The sequence below is a fragment of the Natator depressus genome, chromosome 16 (genome assembly GCF_965152275.1).
Source record: "Natator depressus isolate rNatDep1 chromosome 16, rNatDep2.hap1, whole genome shotgun sequence".
NCBI classification, from domain to species: Eukaryota; Metazoa; Chordata; order Testudines; family Cheloniidae; genus Natator; species Natator depressus.
In genome coordinates, this window is record NC_134249.1 from 6,853,829 (window position 1) to 6,870,519 (window position 16,691).

Here is a 16,691-nt window from a genome sequence, read left to right on the forward strand (position 1 = left end):
TTTCTAACTCCATGCTCTTTCTTCAGAGACCTAGAGACCGGGGGCTTGTCTACACTGGGGTGTCTTTTACAAATACACCAGACTAACTGCTCCCTTAGTGGGAAGTTATGGAGCAAAGCTAGCATGTTTTTGTGACAATACAGCAGCAGGCCCTTGACGCTTATTGAAAGAGATTTGTGTAGCATCAATTAAAGGTGTTAACATAGATAAGGGTCTTAAAGGAAGTGACTAGAAACATTTTGCATTTCATGTTGGGTCAAATGAAAGGCCCTTGGTAGGAAAAATGTGTTTCAGAATACTTTGTTCTCGCTGAGCATTGCATTTTCTTCCAAATGGTTTGGCCTGTAAACTGGTTGAATTCTGTCTAATAAGCCAGATCCATGGGGGCAAAATGCACCAGCAATGCTGCCTGGTGCACACGGCCCTATCCCCTTTGTTGTGCTGCTATGGCATTTGAAGACCAGTGCTTAGCAGAACTTCACCGAGTGCGAGTTTTCCCATGGGGTTTGCCCCAGCACCACCAAAGGCTTTAACCCCACCCCAACGGAATCCCTGCCTCCTGGCTGCTCCCCATATCCTCTGTCTTGTGGCTGCAGGTGGTGGAGAAGGCCTATCCCACAGAGCCTGTCGGGGTAGTGTGCCGTGTGGACGGGATCTATCAGGTGGTGGAATACAGCGAGATCAGCCTAGAGACAGCACAGATGCGGAGGCCTGATGGGCAGCTGGTGTACAGTGCCGGCAATATCTGCAATCACTTCTTCACGCTTGGCTTCCTCGAGACAGTGGCACAGTAAGTTCCACTGTACCTGTCAGGTGGCTTTTCGGGCTGAAAATATACATGGCAGAAACTATCCTGCCTGCTGCGGTTTCGAGGCTTCTGTTATGGGATAATCCCCCCGCCCCCTTCTGCAAAAACCAGGTGCATCCTCTGAAGTCCCCAGCACCTTCTTCATGCGGGCTGGTCTACTCACAGGTTGCTCACAGATCACCTTAGTTACAGCCGTGCAAACCCCTAATATCGATGTGTTTAGCTCAATCTGGTAATTACCGAATTATGCTAAACGGGGGTAATTGCACCTTAAACCTGTTCAAGTGCACTTACCTTAGGGATTTGCTCAGGTGTAACTGAATCAAGATCAAGTCAGTTACACCGGTGCAGGTTTTCTAATATAGACAAGCCCTGAGTCTGTCTCTGACTCTGCTCTCGTTGAGGTTTCCGCCCATTGTTAGGCTGTGGGGCTGCTCTACCCTACTGCTCTTCAGCTTGATTTGCGATCTCATTTGCCATCGCAGCTCTGGCAGGGATGCGTTGCAGAGTCAGCTCATACAGTCCCCAGGGAGGGAAGCCAGAGCTCTGCTGTGCTCAGCAGCAGTGTAGGCTGATTAAAGAGCAGCTCCGAAGGAGTCCGGTCATGTCAGTCATCTTCGACGGGAAGGATTTTAATCCTGGTGTGGGATTTCAAGAGCAAGTGCTGGGGGAAACGGGTGAGGTCTGTGGGGCTCATACATGGATGAAGAGGCTCTCTTAGTAAGATGGGTGGGGGGAGCAAACCTTCATCATTAGAGCATGGGAAACTTGGCTTCCAGAGGCATTGCTATAGGGGGTTGGAGCTGTGCTTTGTGATGCCCAGGAGAGAGGTAATTCAGAGAAAGCAGCTGTGAGTCGGCTTTGAACCATTTCCTACCCACTGAGTACGATCCAGCAATGGGAGTTAATCCTAATGGTCTTGTGTTTCATTGGCTGAGTGTGTTCACCCCGCTTCCAGAGAACTCCACCTCACAACTCTCCAGCAGGACAAGTTTCTTCACACCATGTACAGTTCAGTCCAGCTCTTTTTTAAACTGGTTGGTTGGTTGGTTTTATTTCCCGCTCCCCTTTTTGTGTTCGTTCTCTCTCTCTCTCTCTCTCTCTCTCCCTCCCTCCCTCCCTCCTGGTTGTTGTTGTGAATTCGTGCTCTCTGATTCCATGTCAGATCTGGGCATTCCTGTTGCCTGGAGTTCCTGAACCTAAGCAGAATAACTGCCTGATTAGTTTCATACCAGACCCTGAGCAGAAAGCAGCCTTCACTTGTTGATGGAATCACTGTGGTTACTTCATCTTCTTAAGAAAGTGAACCTACCTGGGTCGACAGGGATTAGGCATGTTTGGGGCTAGACAGGGAGGGAGAGATCTGCACAGGCCAGCAGTGACCTCTATCAGATTAAGGAATTGCACCCACAGATTCCAATGGTTGCGTCATAGAGTTAAGGGACTGGGCAAAATTACTGGGCTCTGGCAAGAGTGAGTGTTGCCCCTAGAGTTGGGGAGGGAGGTGTCCAAGGAACACCTGGATGCCCCAAAGAGTGATGCTGGCGAGTCACTAAGGTGCACTCTTCCCTTGAAGTCAGAGCTGAACCAATGGCCCAGCACAGTGCTGGGGACACTACGCTGCTGGAGGGCCCCTCTCCTTGGGTGAGATGCAACACTCAGGTTGTTTAGTAGATGGAGCTTTATTTAGTTTCGGTTCAGTCTGGAGTCGGGCAGACCTTTAATGGAGCTCAGCGGTAGGTTTGTCTGAGTAAGGATCTTTGGCTTTGGCCTGGGATCCCAAAAGAGCCAGTGGAATTAAGGGTCCTGATCAAATTCCAGCTCTGGCGGTTACTTTTTTTTAAAACTCTTCCTGCCGTTTCAACTGGGCACAGGATTCTTCTTCACTTTCTGCCCTGTGCAGTTGTGTGGTGTTGGTGGCACAGAATGACTGCCACGTTTCCCCACAGAGGTGGCTGCATTTCTGTGGTCAGCGAAGTGATCCTTAGGCATAATTTATTGATCTGTTGGTAAAGAGCTTTGGAATGAATGGCACTCAGTAATCCCAAGGTACGGCTAATAGTAGTAATAAGCTGTCTGCTTCTGAGACCTGAGATTTCCCCTGCCTATGCTTTGGATATGAAGTAAATGAACCTGGTTTTCCTCCTCTTTCACCCTGGCAGGAAATTTGAGCCTCAGCTGAAGCAGCATGTAGCCATAAAGAAGGTGCCCTACGTCGACGAGGAGGGAAATCTGGTAAAGCCGTTAAAGCCAAACGGGATAAAGCTGGAGAAGTTTGTGTTTGATGTGTTCCAGTTCTCTAAGTTAGTGGCAGACGTCAATCTTTTCCTTCTCAGTATTCTCTTTGCAGCACGCCTTACGGGTAGCATGGACTTTGAAATTGACATTGGGGAGGCTGGCGAAAAGACTGCTGCCTCCCTTGGGGTCCCGCGATACTGCGATGGCCCCAGGCATGTGACCAGCTTCATTTTTCACATGCCCTGTTGGGTGCGCTGTGGTCTGGAGCGCATAGCCCCAGCACCTGTGAACCTTGCTTTGAAGGTCTGCAAATGAATGACTGCAAACTCCACTGGTTGTTATCTGGTGGTGTGGGCCTTTGTCTTATACGTGAAACAAGGAAATTCCACGCAAAGCCTACATTGGCTGAATTCTCAACCATAAGGTTGTAAGCCCACAGAAGTCAGGCCATCCAGAATTGCGCTCCCTATGGCAACTGTGACTCTGTTAGATTTTACATACGTATTAAGCCCAGGTGTCCAATTAGCACCATATACAGCCGTAACCCACATTATTTAAGGATTGTATGGCCAAGTTACAATTGCTGGTGGAACAATAAATGTTGCCTGACTTTTTAATGCATGTACAAGATCAGTCTTAATGTAGCATTAATCTGGGGGAAAAGGGAGTTGCACTTAATAGCTCAAGGATCTACCATCATTCTTATCCTAAACTCTGTTTTCCTGGGTCTAGAATTCAGCACTAAAGATTCACTCCAGGCTAAGATATAAATATAAAGGAACCTCGGCCTGAGCGTGGTGGCTTCTTGTTTTTAGATTTTTAAATCCATTTATAGTAAAGGGATTTAATTTCGGATTGAGCTCTCCAAAGTTTGATCCAGCAGTTTGTGCCTCACAGCTGCTTGCACAGTCCATGGAAATCCTGTGTTTTTTGGGAGCATTATTTTTTAATAAACAAGTATCCCTGAAGGACTGCTGACACAAACAAGTCAGGGTGCATTGCCTAGCCCTACTGAGCAACTCTACAAAAATAAACCAGTGTACCATGATGGCAAAATGATTCTGCTCCAAAAACAGATCTGAGTTTCAAGCTTTGAAAGGGCTAATTATAAGCAATTATTTTTAACTGTGGCAGAATGCATTGACAGATGCCTTCCACATTTGAAATGCAAAAGTGTGCAGGTGTTGCTTTGGGGAGATTCTATTCGCCTTCCCCAGTATTGAAAAACAGCTCTTTGTAGGCTATGTCCACACAGCCCACGGCAGCGAGCCTCCAAGCCTGGCTCAACAGACTCAGGCTAGCAGGGCATGGGCTAGACAGCGATTTGATGCTGCCACTCAGGCTGGAGCTCGGACTCTGAACCCTAGGGCAGGGGTGGGTTTCGGTGCCCGCCCTCCAGCCTGAGATGCAACATCAAAGCTCTGTCTACACAGCTGCTCTTAGAGCACTAGTGTGAGCCCCGACCCAGGCTGGGAGGTTCCTTCCACAGCTGTGTAGACACACACTTAATATTCTGCTTGACTGCATTGTGCAGGTGGCTTGTTCATAACCGGGTTGCTGACCCCAGCCCCCTCCTAAGGAAAGAAACCTAATTTACTCTGTTTTAGAAAAACAGGGCTCTGAGATCAGCTGGACCTGTTTCTTCGTAACAGATTTTCATGTGCAGTGTAGCAGGGCTACCCAGCCTAGCTTCCGGCCTTACTGCTGCCTCTCAGTTCACCCCACTTGTAACCCACCCTCTGGGCTCACGGTCCCTTGCTTATCACTCTTCTAGCTGGGGCTTCCCAGCCAGCAGGCTGCTGCACCCTGAAGGTGTCTCTCTCCCCTAGACCTTCTGCCTGGGAGCTCTGTAGAATTGTCACCTGCCCTCTTCACAACAAACTTCCTATCCAAACTGCCCTTACTTTCCCCCTTACTCCTGTGTTCCCATCCCAGGACCTTTGTATTCATTCCCTCTCCACGTGGGGAGGGGGGCTAAGCCTGGCTTAATTCTGCTAGGGCTATGCTATATCAGTGCTACCTAGGATAAGTCACCACCCTGTGAAAACTGTAAGTGTCTGTACCATCAAGAGAGGACCAATATTAAACTTTTTCTCTCTTTCCTCACCCCTCCTCTTCACTGATAGGAATTTTGTTGCATTTGAAGTTTTGAGGGAAGAGGAGTTCTCCCCGTTAAAAAACGCAGACACGGCTGACACAGACACTCCGACCACAGCTCGGCGATCCCTCCTTTCTCAGCATTACCGCTGGGCTCTGAAGGCTGGAGCCAGATTCCTGGATGAAAATGGCAGCAGGATACCAGAGAAACTCAAGTGAGCCACTGGAGATCAATACTAATAACTGCTCAGAGATCATGTGTAAGGCTAAGATTTAGTCACAGGTATTTTTAGTAAAAGTCATGGACAAGTCACGGGCAATAAACCAAAATTCACTGCCCATGACCTATCTATGACTTTTACTATAAACACCCCGGACTAAATCTTAGCTGCACCAGCCCTGCTGCACTGGGGGTGTCTGGGTCCCGTCCCACCGGCTGCTGCTCTGGGGGACCCTGGGCAAGCTGCCCAGGGCTGCCAAGCAGTGGCTGGTGCAGCTGCCCCTGGGGCCACTCCAGCAGTGGCTGGTGTGGCTGACTGTGGGGCTGCGGGGTGGCTCCAGAAGTGGCCGGTGTGGCTGGCCCCAGGGCCATTTGCTCTGACGGCCCTGGGGCCAGCCACACCGGCTGCTGCAGCTGCGGAATTTCACGGAGTCCTTGACTTGCGCGACCTCCGTAACAAACACGCAGCCTTAATCATGGGAGGTGGAATGTGTTCTGGGTGCAGGTCACAGGGCAGCCAGTGTGCAGATCCCCTTAATGGGGTCGAGACACCCATAGGCATAAACCTCTGGCAGAGGCTTCTGCTGACAGAAGATCCATCAAGGGCTGAGGTTGCCGCAGTGTAGAGTGGTCACAACCGGACTTATGCCAAGGTTGTGTAGGGGCCCGTGCATCCGCAAATGTGAGTGATGCTGTATGGAGGGGGGGCATGGCCAAGGTGGTCAAGGAGAATACTGAGTCAGTATTTCACCTCCGCGCACCCATGGAGCACTGGCAGGATTTAAAGCTGACCCCCAGGATAGAAATCCTGACACAGAGAACATTGGCAGCAATACTGCCTTTGTTGCAGTCAATCTTTCTTTTGGCATTAAGGGCTTAACCAGCACCACAGAGATGTATTACCCCACCTGCACCAGCTGTTCTGAATACTTCTCATTGTATAGCAGTGTTTTTGTTCTGTTGGGTACTAACATCTGGTTGTCAGCTACTATATAACAATCCCCATTTCAGATGCTTCCTTTCTCACACTTAATTCACACAAACTTTACAATGGAGGGGTGTTGGGGCTGTTGTTTCATCATCTCCTAGTCCAGTAAACTCAGAAGCTGTTAATATTAGTTGAAAAGCACATCATCAAAATTTGCGTGCATTTGTTTCTTTTGATTTGAAGTAGCTAGGAAATGTTAACTCCTCCTATTTACCCATAATCCAGGTTTAAACTGTCACAGGACCCAGGCTTAATCTCTGAATGTAAACTATGTTTTGACCCTTTGGTAGCCTGTTCTGTTCTGTGAGCTCTCTCAAGGATGCTATCATTGTACAGACATGTAAAGAGAAAGATTAATCCTGTGTTTTATTCTTTAGTTTATCAGGAACTGAAGATCCTCCTGCTGTGTGTGAGATTTCTCCATTAGTGTCTTATTTTGGAGAGGTGAGTATAATTGTCTCTGCAGATATTTTTAATGGTGTGTGTGTGTGTGTGTGTGTGTGTATCCTGTTGAAAAAGCAGGTTTCTTCACCTTGCAGTTGCTTGGAAATAGGGTAATGGTTAGCCCAAGGGGCCGGAGATTCAGGACCTTTTGCCTTAGATTTCTAGCTGTGCCACTGACTAACTGTATGGCATTGGTTGAATCCCTTAATCTCCATGTGTCTCAATTTTACCCATCTATAAAGTGAGATTTGTAATACCTACCTCCCTTGGGGCTGTGAAACTTTAAGATTTATAAATGCTTCGAGAGATCCTCTGACTAAAAGCTTTCTGGATGTGCAAAATATAACGATTAATAAATTCATCGGGCCAAATCCTTAGATGGGGTGGTTCTGCACACCAGTTTACATCAGATAAGGATCTCTCCCTTAGTGAGCAAATAATACTTAGCAACAAACCTGCTTGGTATATGCTCTGCCTCTCTGCGAGACTGCATTTCAGAAGAAATCTGTGGAGTCTTGCTCTTGAAACTGATTGTCTTTGTAGAACAACTTTTTTTTTTTTGGTTGTGGGGAGAGCTCCTCTTCCCCCCACTACTTACCGGATCGTGTGGGAGAGGCTTTCTTTCGGTGTTTCTAGCCAGGGGCAGGGTGTGGAAGAAAGGGGAAGCAGCCTAGAATAATATAGCAGCATGTAGGAGGCAGGCCATGCAGCACACAGCTTTATCTAGGATAGATAGGACAGGAAATAACAGCCCCACAAGAGCGACTGGGAATTACTTGTCTCAGCTGCTGTGTAGCCCTAGCTAAAGACTATGAAGGAGCCTAGGGTTAAACTCTTCCTTCTAACACATGTTAACTACAAACTGCCTCGTGTTCACTAGGATTTTGCCTGGAGTTAGTTACCGTGTGTTAACTAGCCTGGGTTAATAACACACCTTTCTTCCTCTTAGAGATCTGTTGCAAGGGGGTTCAGCTATGTCATTCCCACTGACTTTAATGGGCACTTGGTGGCTAAGCCCCTTTGCATCTCTGTGGAAACACCAGGTTCAGCTTTGTAGCAGACTGCAGGGGAAGCTGGGCCTGTAATTGTTTCTTTAGAAAATCTTTAGCCTCCTGAGCTGTGAGTCACCCTTCCCCAGTACTACATGCACTAAAAATAACAAAGTTAACCAAGTCTGACGTGTTTACAACCTAATTGCATGTTGTTGTCGTATAATTTCAGGGTCTGGATGCACACATGAAGAGCAAAGACTTCTATTCGCCCTTTATACTTGATGAAAGCAAAACAGAAATGGTAGAAGATGTTTGAATGAAGAAAAAAATAAAAATCTGGCCATCAGCTCTATGCTGGGAACAGACACTGCTAAACCGTTGGCTTTGTTATTAATGATAGAGATAATTGATTGGGTAGCAATTATGCTGACAAATATATAGACACATACTCCAGTTCTGTTTGCTAACTTTGAAGGCAGCATCTTTACCTCAGCATACTTGTAGGTTCAGGTATGAATGAAGTTATATTTGTGCTCCCAGTTATTAACCAGATTTTATTTTAGAAGAGCCATTGGGACCAAATCCATCTGCTTTGCAGTTTAACGGGTCTAATTCTCCTCTCACTACGTCTTATTCCCACCGACATTATTGGGAGTTGTGTGTGAATATGAAGAAGCTTATTCTGATACCCAATTCTGTAAAGTGCTGACCACACTCAAGTCCCATTCCACCTTGCAGGATTTGGGCTCTTTCTCCTGAATATCTGGTGGTTGTTTTTTTTACCTAATCCTACAAAGATCCCAATTCTGCAATCGTTGCTGATGAATGGTGCTCACTCAGGGAGCCCAAATGCATAGAATTGGGGCTTACTTCATTGGGGCTCTTGGTGTGAAGAAGTGTTTCTTAACAGAAGGGTTGCAGAATTGGGAATAAAAGGCTTGCATGTCCAGGAGTCACCTCACCAACAAAATATGAAGGAGATATCCAGGTTAGAGGGATTCTACTTGGCTAAGTGTGACATTTATAGGTTGTGACCTAGTCTTTAAAAATCAGTATAAAAATGTTTTTACAAGATCCTTCCACTTCTTTTGTGAACGTTTTTTCATTTTGCTTTATAGCATATCTCTAATGTTTGGACTTTATCTAAGTGCCTTAAAACAATAATTGGAAGAAATCCAGGTGGTAGAGAAAACTGTTAAATCCAAACGGCAAGAACTATTTACTCCCAGTATAAACTATGTAAGCAATAAAACAGCAATAATATGCCTTTACAACCTAGTGGAAGGATACATGTCCAGTACTCCTGCCTCCCTTGAAGTCTTGTATTACTCTTGTTGTCATAACTTCCTTCTTAAAGTTATCTTTAAATAATGTTTAGTGAGAAGTGCAAGATTGAGAACCTGGCTTATTAATTAGCAGATCATGTGTAGCAAACTGCACCTCAATCCTGCCCTCGGAGAAGCACCTGTAAGGATGAGGTGGAAGCGCCTTCTCCTTGGAGTCTTTGGCACTGTAGTGCTTTGTGATGTGGAATACCAATCCATTGAAATCTGCACTGCCATTACCAAAGTCATTTCATAGTTATAAAAATATACTGAGTATATTGACCAAATACTGCATTTGCAGATGCAGTTCTACAGGTATCTTCACAGTCGGAAACGTTGTCACCCAGAGTCCTTTCCCCCCAGCCCCAATAACAGCCATTTTAGAAAGCTAAAGAAGGCAACTGGGGACTATATTTCATTTGGATTCTGATATTTCAGCTGCCCCAACCAGCCAATTGCTGAACTTGTTATTAAACATAAACCTTTTTTATAAACTAAGAGTTAGTGATTTTTTTAAACTCCTGCCTCTGAACTGTACCCAGAATTTTGGTGAAATATAAAAATAGCCTGTAGCATGATTGTAATTTATGCACTGGGCCCATAATTTCTTAAGAAAGAACTCATACATGCAAATCTGGCAGTCTAAATTTAGATTCTATCTGCACATGTGAGTTGCAAATGGCCATTTGCACATGCAGATCACTAATTGCATCCCTAATTACTTCATTAGCGTGTGTAATTGGTACCTTAAAGATTGATTGTAAATTAAGCACTTGCCTTTGACAGTTTGACAGTCTATAATCTAAATTGCAGGATTTTCCTGAGGTAATTCGATTTCAGTCAGTCAAGTTACTGAATGATGCTGAAGCCAAATCACACAGTATCTCTGTGACTGATGCTTGTTAAATCAGGCACAGGTTTATTTTAAACTACACTGTGCTCGAAGGATACCGTTTTCCTGCAGAGTGCCTCTGCCAAATGAATACATTTTCTTCAGAGCCTGAAGTATAGTTCAGCCCAACACACTTTCATCCCATGCACATGTAGCTGCTGGTACGGGTTTGTATACTGTGTTTTCAAAGAGGAGCTGAATGAGAATGCTGAATGTTCTTTTCCTGGCTCCTTGTGTCTTAAACTGGAACATTAAAACGGATTTGAAGGGAACTTCTTAAATACTAATTATGTGTATCTGTCATGTATTGGGTTAAAATAATTCTAGCATTTATGATGAATGACACTTTTTACAAAACAAAGGGAGATCACTCTTTTATGTCTCCCAAAGTTTTCTTGACTACAGTTATATAATGAAGATATTGCTATGACATCTAGTAGGTTTTCATCTGTATTTCTTGCATGTGGGTCAAACTCTGGTATTTTGTCCCTGGATATCATGGATGTTGCCACTGCTGCTGTGGAATACAAGCATAGTATTATTGATGATCTGTTTTAAAGATATCGGCATTGCGCACTTTCTTCCAAGATTATGACAATAACCCAGAAATGGAGCACAATAGGCAAAGTTTGACATTATGGGGGATGTATTTTTCAGCAGAATGCTTTTTCATAGGTTCAATTTTTCAGACTTATCAGCTCTAATTTAAAGTAGGATAACAGGCTAAGTGGGATGGAGTTAAATTTGGGTCTAAAATAGGTAGTGCCTCTTGATAACATACAGTTGAGCTCTAAGTTCAGTTTCACAGCTGTTCTTTATATAGAAATTTACACCAAGGTGATAAGTGGAATAATACTTCTACTCTAACATCACACATTAGCAATCACTTTTAAAAGGGGTTCTATTTATGGAACAATCTACAGGAAAATCCTAGTGATTCTTCACAAATGGCAGATTGGTGATGTGTCTGCTGGTTTGCTGGGTTCTAGTATTTTAATAATTCAAGGAGGATCGTTGTACATCCTCCCATTCCCTCCTCCACCCATCAGAATGAGTTTTCTAAACAAGCTGAGTTTTTAAACGGTGTGAATTGATGATTTATTGCCAAAGGAAAATAAACACCTGGAAACTATACCAAATGCTTCAGGACTCTGTGAATTCATTGGTCTTTGTTTCTGTAGAGTTTTATAACTACCAAACTAGTTTTTTATATTTTTCTCTTTTTAAGCCTGAAAAACTAGACCGGGATGGCCAATCTGAGCCTGAGAAGGAGCTAGAATCTACCACTGTACATTGCCAAAGAGCCATAGTAATAAGTCAGCAGCTCCCACCACCTGCTCCCAGCGTCTCCCACCCACCAGCAGCCCTGCCAATCAGCGCCTTCCCCCTCCCTCCCCATCAGTTGTTTTGTGGCATGCAGGAGGCTCTGGGGGGAAGAGGGGGAGGAGCGAGAGCATGGCCAGCTCAGGGGAGGGGGAGGGAAGGGGTGAAGTTGGGGCAGGGCCTGTGGCAGAGCCAGGGGTTGAGCAGTGAGCACCATCCGGCACGTTGGAAAGTTGGCGCCTGTAGCTCCAGCCCCAGAGTCGGTGCCTAGACAAGGAGCCGCATATTAACTTTTGAAGAGCCACATGTGTCTCTGGAGCCACAGGTTGGCCACTCCTGCACTGGGACATTGCCAGCAGATCGAGGGACGTGATCGTTCCCCTCTATTCGACATTGGTGAGGCCTCATCTGGAGTACTGTGTCCAGTTTTGGGCCCCACACTACAAGAAGGATGTGGAAAAATTGGAAAACATCCAGTGGAGGGCAACAAAAATGATTAGGGGACTGGAACACATGACTTATGAGGAGAGGCTGAGGGAACTGGGATTGTTTAGTCTGCAGAAGAGAAGAATGAGGGGGGGATTTCATAGCTGCTTTCAACTACCTGAAAGGGGGTTCCAAAGAGGATGGATCTAGACTGTTCTCAGTGGTAGCAGGTGACAGAACAAGGAGTAATGGTCTCAAGTTGCAGTAGGGGAGATTTAGGTTGGATATCAGGAAAAACTTTTTCACTAGGAGGGTGGTGGTGAAGCATTGGAATGCATTACCTAGGGAGGTGGTGGAATCTCCTTCCTTAGAAGTTTTTAAGGTCAGGCTTGACAAAGCCCTGGCTGGGATGATTTAGTGCCAGTCTGATAGTGATGAGAAATGAAGTCCACTTGTAGAACTGACAGGACATGGGCAGCTGCAAACTCCCTGTTTCCCCATTGTGGTTCAGACCTGACCTGGAGGGGGACCTACCTCTAGGGTGTAGAAGATAGGATTATTTTCTGAGGTTACAACATGGTCGTCTGATTATGGTCAATGGTGATGGTAGGCTTTGTCCTGTTGGACTGGACCACTCAGAATAAAATAGTACTGAAAGCACCAACCCCATTCACATAATCTGCCAAACAGCTGATAGTCGTTGATGGTTTTTGGTCACTGACCTTCAAAGCAGCGAGCTAGATCTGAAAGGTTCCATGTCTCTTCACCAATCTCTTGTGCCAACTTTTATTTAACTACTATGGTATAGTCTACAGTAATGGCCCCAAACACTATTCCTCACAATTCCTATAATTCAGCGTTTTAGCATAGCTGCCAGCTGTTGACTGATAGAAGTTGGGACTGGACAATGGGGTGGATCACGCGATACATTGCCCAGTTCTGTTCACTTTCTCTGAAGAGGCTGGCATTGGCCACTGTGAGAAGACAGGATACTGGGCTAGCTGGACCATTGGTCTGACCCAACATGGCCATTCTTATGTCCACATTTGGCTGCAATTGTTCTGGTTTTGGCAATTCTCTGATGAGTGTTCTTAAGTCTAGCCAGTGTTCTGAGGACCTGAGCAGCTACCATCTTCTGTAAGGTTGACCTCCTTATAGGGGTTAGCAGTTCCTGTCGGGTTGGCTGTGGAGCCCCCTGGAGTGGCGCCTTCATGGCACTGAATATATGCCCCTGCCAACCCGGCCCCTCCTCAGTTCCTTCTTGCCAGCTACTTTGACAGAGGGTTAGGAGCGTGGGTATTTGTATGGGCATGAGCAACACATCTCAAAGAACAACAGTTACAAGAAGGTGAGTAAATGTTTTTTCTTCTTTGAGTGATTGCTCATATCGGTTCCAATTAGGTGACTCCCAAGCCTTACCTACGCACTGGGGTCAGAGTTATAGAATCGCTGATTGGAGTACCGCTCTGCCGAATGCTGCATCATCTCCGGTGTGCTGGATGATGGCATAATGGCAGGTGAACAGATACACTGAGTACCAAGTTGCTGCCCTGCAGATTTCTTGTATCGGGACCTGGGCCAGGAATGCCGCCGATGAGGCCTGTGCCCTTGTGGAGTGTGCCGTAAGTGCTGGGGCTGCTCTTAGGACGTGCGGATGCATGACGTGATCCAGGAAGATATTTTTTGAGATGAGACTGGGAGTCCTTTCTTCTGGTCTGCCACTGCTATGAACAACTGGTTCGACTTTCTGAATGGTTTAGTGAGCTCGATGTAGAATGCTAGCACCCGCCCAACATCGAGAGAATGCAGCAACTGCTCGTGGCTACCAGCATGAGGCTTAGGATAAAAAACAGGCAGGAATATGTCTTGGCTATTATGGAAATGTGACACAACCTTAGGAAGAAAGGCTGGGTGAGGTCTGAGTTGCACCTGAAGTCTGAGGTAAAGGTCTTTAACTTGGACACACTCCTTGCTGATTTAATGGCGACCAGGAAGGCTACCTTCCACGACAGGTAGAGAAGGAAGCAAGTTGCCAGTGGTTCAAAGGGGGGGCCCATTAGTCTGGAGAGGACCAAGTTAAGGTCCCATGCAGGAACAGGCTGTCTAATCTAGGGATGTAGCCATTCCAGACCCTTGAGGAACCGGCCAACCATGGGGTTGGCGAAGACGGAACATCCAGACACTCCCAGTTGGAAGGCCGAGATAGCAGCGAGGGGTACTTTTATGGATGACGCTGCCAGGCTTTGCTGTTTCAGGTGCAGAGGGTACTCTAGGATGAGAGATATAGGCGCCTGAAGTGGGGGTATATGACACTGGTCACACCAGCAGCTAAACCTTTTCCACTTTGCCAGATATGTGGCCCTACTGGAGACCTTTCTGCTGCCAAGTAAGATCTCCCTTACCTGTTCCAAGCATAGAAGCTCCATGGGGTTCAGCCATGAATCTTCTAGGCTGTGAGGTGGAGGGACTGGAGGTCGGGGTGATGAAGACGACCATGGTCCTGAGTGAGCAGGTTGGGGAGGAGTGGCAATGGGATCGGGGCGTCCATCAACAGCCCCAGGAGCGTGGTGTACCAGTGTTGTCGTGGCCACACTGGTGCCACCAGAATTATCTCCGCTCCATCCCTGCGGACCTTGAGTAGAACCTTGTGCATGAGAGGGATCAGGGGAAAGGCATAGAGCAGGCAGCCTCCTCTGGGTAGCAGGAGTACGTCCATGATTGAGCCTGGGCTGTGCTTCTGGAAGGAGCAGAACATTGGGCACTGTGGCGAACAGATCGACCTGGAGAAACCCCCACCTTTGGAAGATGGACTGTATGACAACTGGCCAAATGGACCACTCGTGATTGTGGAAGGACCGAAGTCGACTGCTCTGACTCTTGCTGTTTGGGTGCCAAGTGCTCCTTCGCGGGAAGCACTGGTGATGCGTATGCTGGTCCCGCTGTCTTCAGTACCGGGGAGCACGCACTGTTGGTCTTTCTATAGTGCTCGTGCAGCACCGGCAAGTGGGAGCAGTGCTGGGCTGAAGCTTACGGTGCCGAGGAGCACCAGTGCTGAGGGTCTCTTAGACTAGAGTCCTTCCTCGGCACTGTGTCACGTGCCGGGGCGCTCTGTATGGACACGCTCGGGGCCAGGTCCTGACGGCTCGTGGCAGGCTGGGGGCGAAGAGCAGATTCCATGAGCAGTTGCTTCTGGCAGAAGTCTCACTCCTTTTTCGTCCTAGGGCGGAAAGCTATACAGATTTTGCACTTGTCAGTCTTGTGTGCCTCCCTCAGACACGAGTGATGGGGGTCACTCATTGGCATAGGTTTGCTGCAGACTCCGCAAGGTTTAAACCTTTGGCCTTGCGGCATGCTCCAGAGCCCAAGGGCGGGGGCGGAGGGGGGTTTAGGGATTGGGAAAAAAGCCCACTCCCAAACCTTATCTATCACTATATGCACCATATACACTAACTATACAACTAACTAAGAGCTAAACTACAACTATCAGAAAGTACGCTAAGGGAAACATTTGCTAGACAAGCGACTGCAGTTCCAACAACCATCACTGGTGGTAAGAAGGAACTGAGGAGGGGCCAGGTCGGCAGGGGCATATATTCAGCGCCATGAAGGCGCCACTCCAGGAGGCTCCACAGCCGACCTGACGGGAGCTGCTAAGGAAAAACTTTCCTGCGAAAAGTTTGTAGCAGGTGGTGCGTGCGCGCACACACCTAATTGGAATCGATATGAGCAATCACTAGAAGAAGAATATCTTTTACTGGAGCAACTTCTGTTGGTGAGAGAGAGAAGCTTTTGAGCTTATACAGAGTTCTTCTGCAGATCTGGGAAACTTAATCAGAGTGTCAGAGCTAAATACAAGGTGGAACAGATTGTTTAGCATAAGTAATATGTTAACATAAATTGAAATATGTTAGTTTAGCATTATTAATGATCTCTTCCACCTTGTATTTAACGGTGACATTCTGATTGTTTCCCAGACTTGAAGAAGATCTCTGTGTTGTAGCTTGAAAATTTGTCTCTCTGACCAACAGAAGTTTGTCCAATAAAAGATATGACCTCACCCACCTTGTCTCTCTTACAGATATTGGGACAATTTAGCTAGCATATCCCAATTCACATAATTACATCTTATCCCCCTCCATTCTCCCTGCAGTTTCAATTAACTATGATTCTTCTTCACCATGTCCTGTGCTAAACTCTTACATAGCCTTGTGTGCAACTGTTAAACACAGTGCCAACGTAAGCAAATTTAACCTATGAGAGTGTTCTCCCTAGCTGCATGAGCCATGATTTAGTGTGTGATCCTCCTTCCTCCAAATTCCTGTGCAATATCAGCCTTGTGGGAGGGGACTCACAAATGTGTTCAGGACGAGTGTGTTTGTGAAGGACATTAGAGAGAGTGGGTGGAGGTTTCCTGCTAAATACTGGTGGGAGTGGGGGAAATTTGCAATGTGCACAAGCCAGGGAGATCATCAAGGGGGAGCACCCTACTTCCCCAATGGCCTCAAGAGTCAATGTGCTTTTCAAGAACTAGGTGTTCTCGCTGCAGAGCTTGCATGCAAGACCCCTCAAATTGTGCCCTGAAGCATTTCACACTAGAGCTTGGTGGGGTCCCTGTGACCTAGGAGCTCCCTGTGGCTGCACGTTGAGCTGCATTTAGTGTTTCCAACCCTCCAGGACTGTCCGGGAGTCTCCAGGAATTAAAGGTTAACCTTTAATTAAAGATGTCATGTGATGAAACCTCTAGGAATTCGTCCAACCAAAGTTGGTAACCCTAGCTACATTCGCTGAAGTGGCCTTGGTAAACCAGTTGCTGTGCCTCACCCCCACTGTGGCTGCATTGTGATGACAGGTGAAATGATCCCTACCTGTAGCCAAAGGGTGATCAAATTCTGCACTAAGTGCCCTGCCTGGCTGGTGGATTTGGGTTACCACCTGACC

The 16,691-nt window shown here is 46.7% G+C and overlaps 1 protein-coding gene across 1 annotated transcript in view; it reads left to right on the forward strand.

The window, feature by feature from the left end:
• The window catches only part of UAP1L1 (UDP-N-acetylglucosamine pyrophosphorylase 1 like 1), a 34,794-nt gene extending 23,668 nt beyond the window's left edge, over positions 1-11,126 (forward strand). The window contains exons 5-9 of the mRNA XM_074974094.1: positions 597-790; positions 2,971-3,111; positions 5,173-5,358; positions 6,729-6,795; positions 8,017-11,126. Of these exons, the coding sequence (XP_074830195.1) occupies positions 597-790; positions 2,971-3,111; positions 5,173-5,358; positions 6,729-6,795; positions 8,017-8,103 (675 nt within the window). The 3' untranslated portion in view covers positions 8,104-11,126. The remainder of the gene's footprint in view (positions 1-596; positions 791-2,970; positions 3,112-5,172; positions 5,359-6,728; positions 6,796-8,016) is intronic.
• Positions 11,127-16,691: the final 5,565 nt, after the last annotated feature.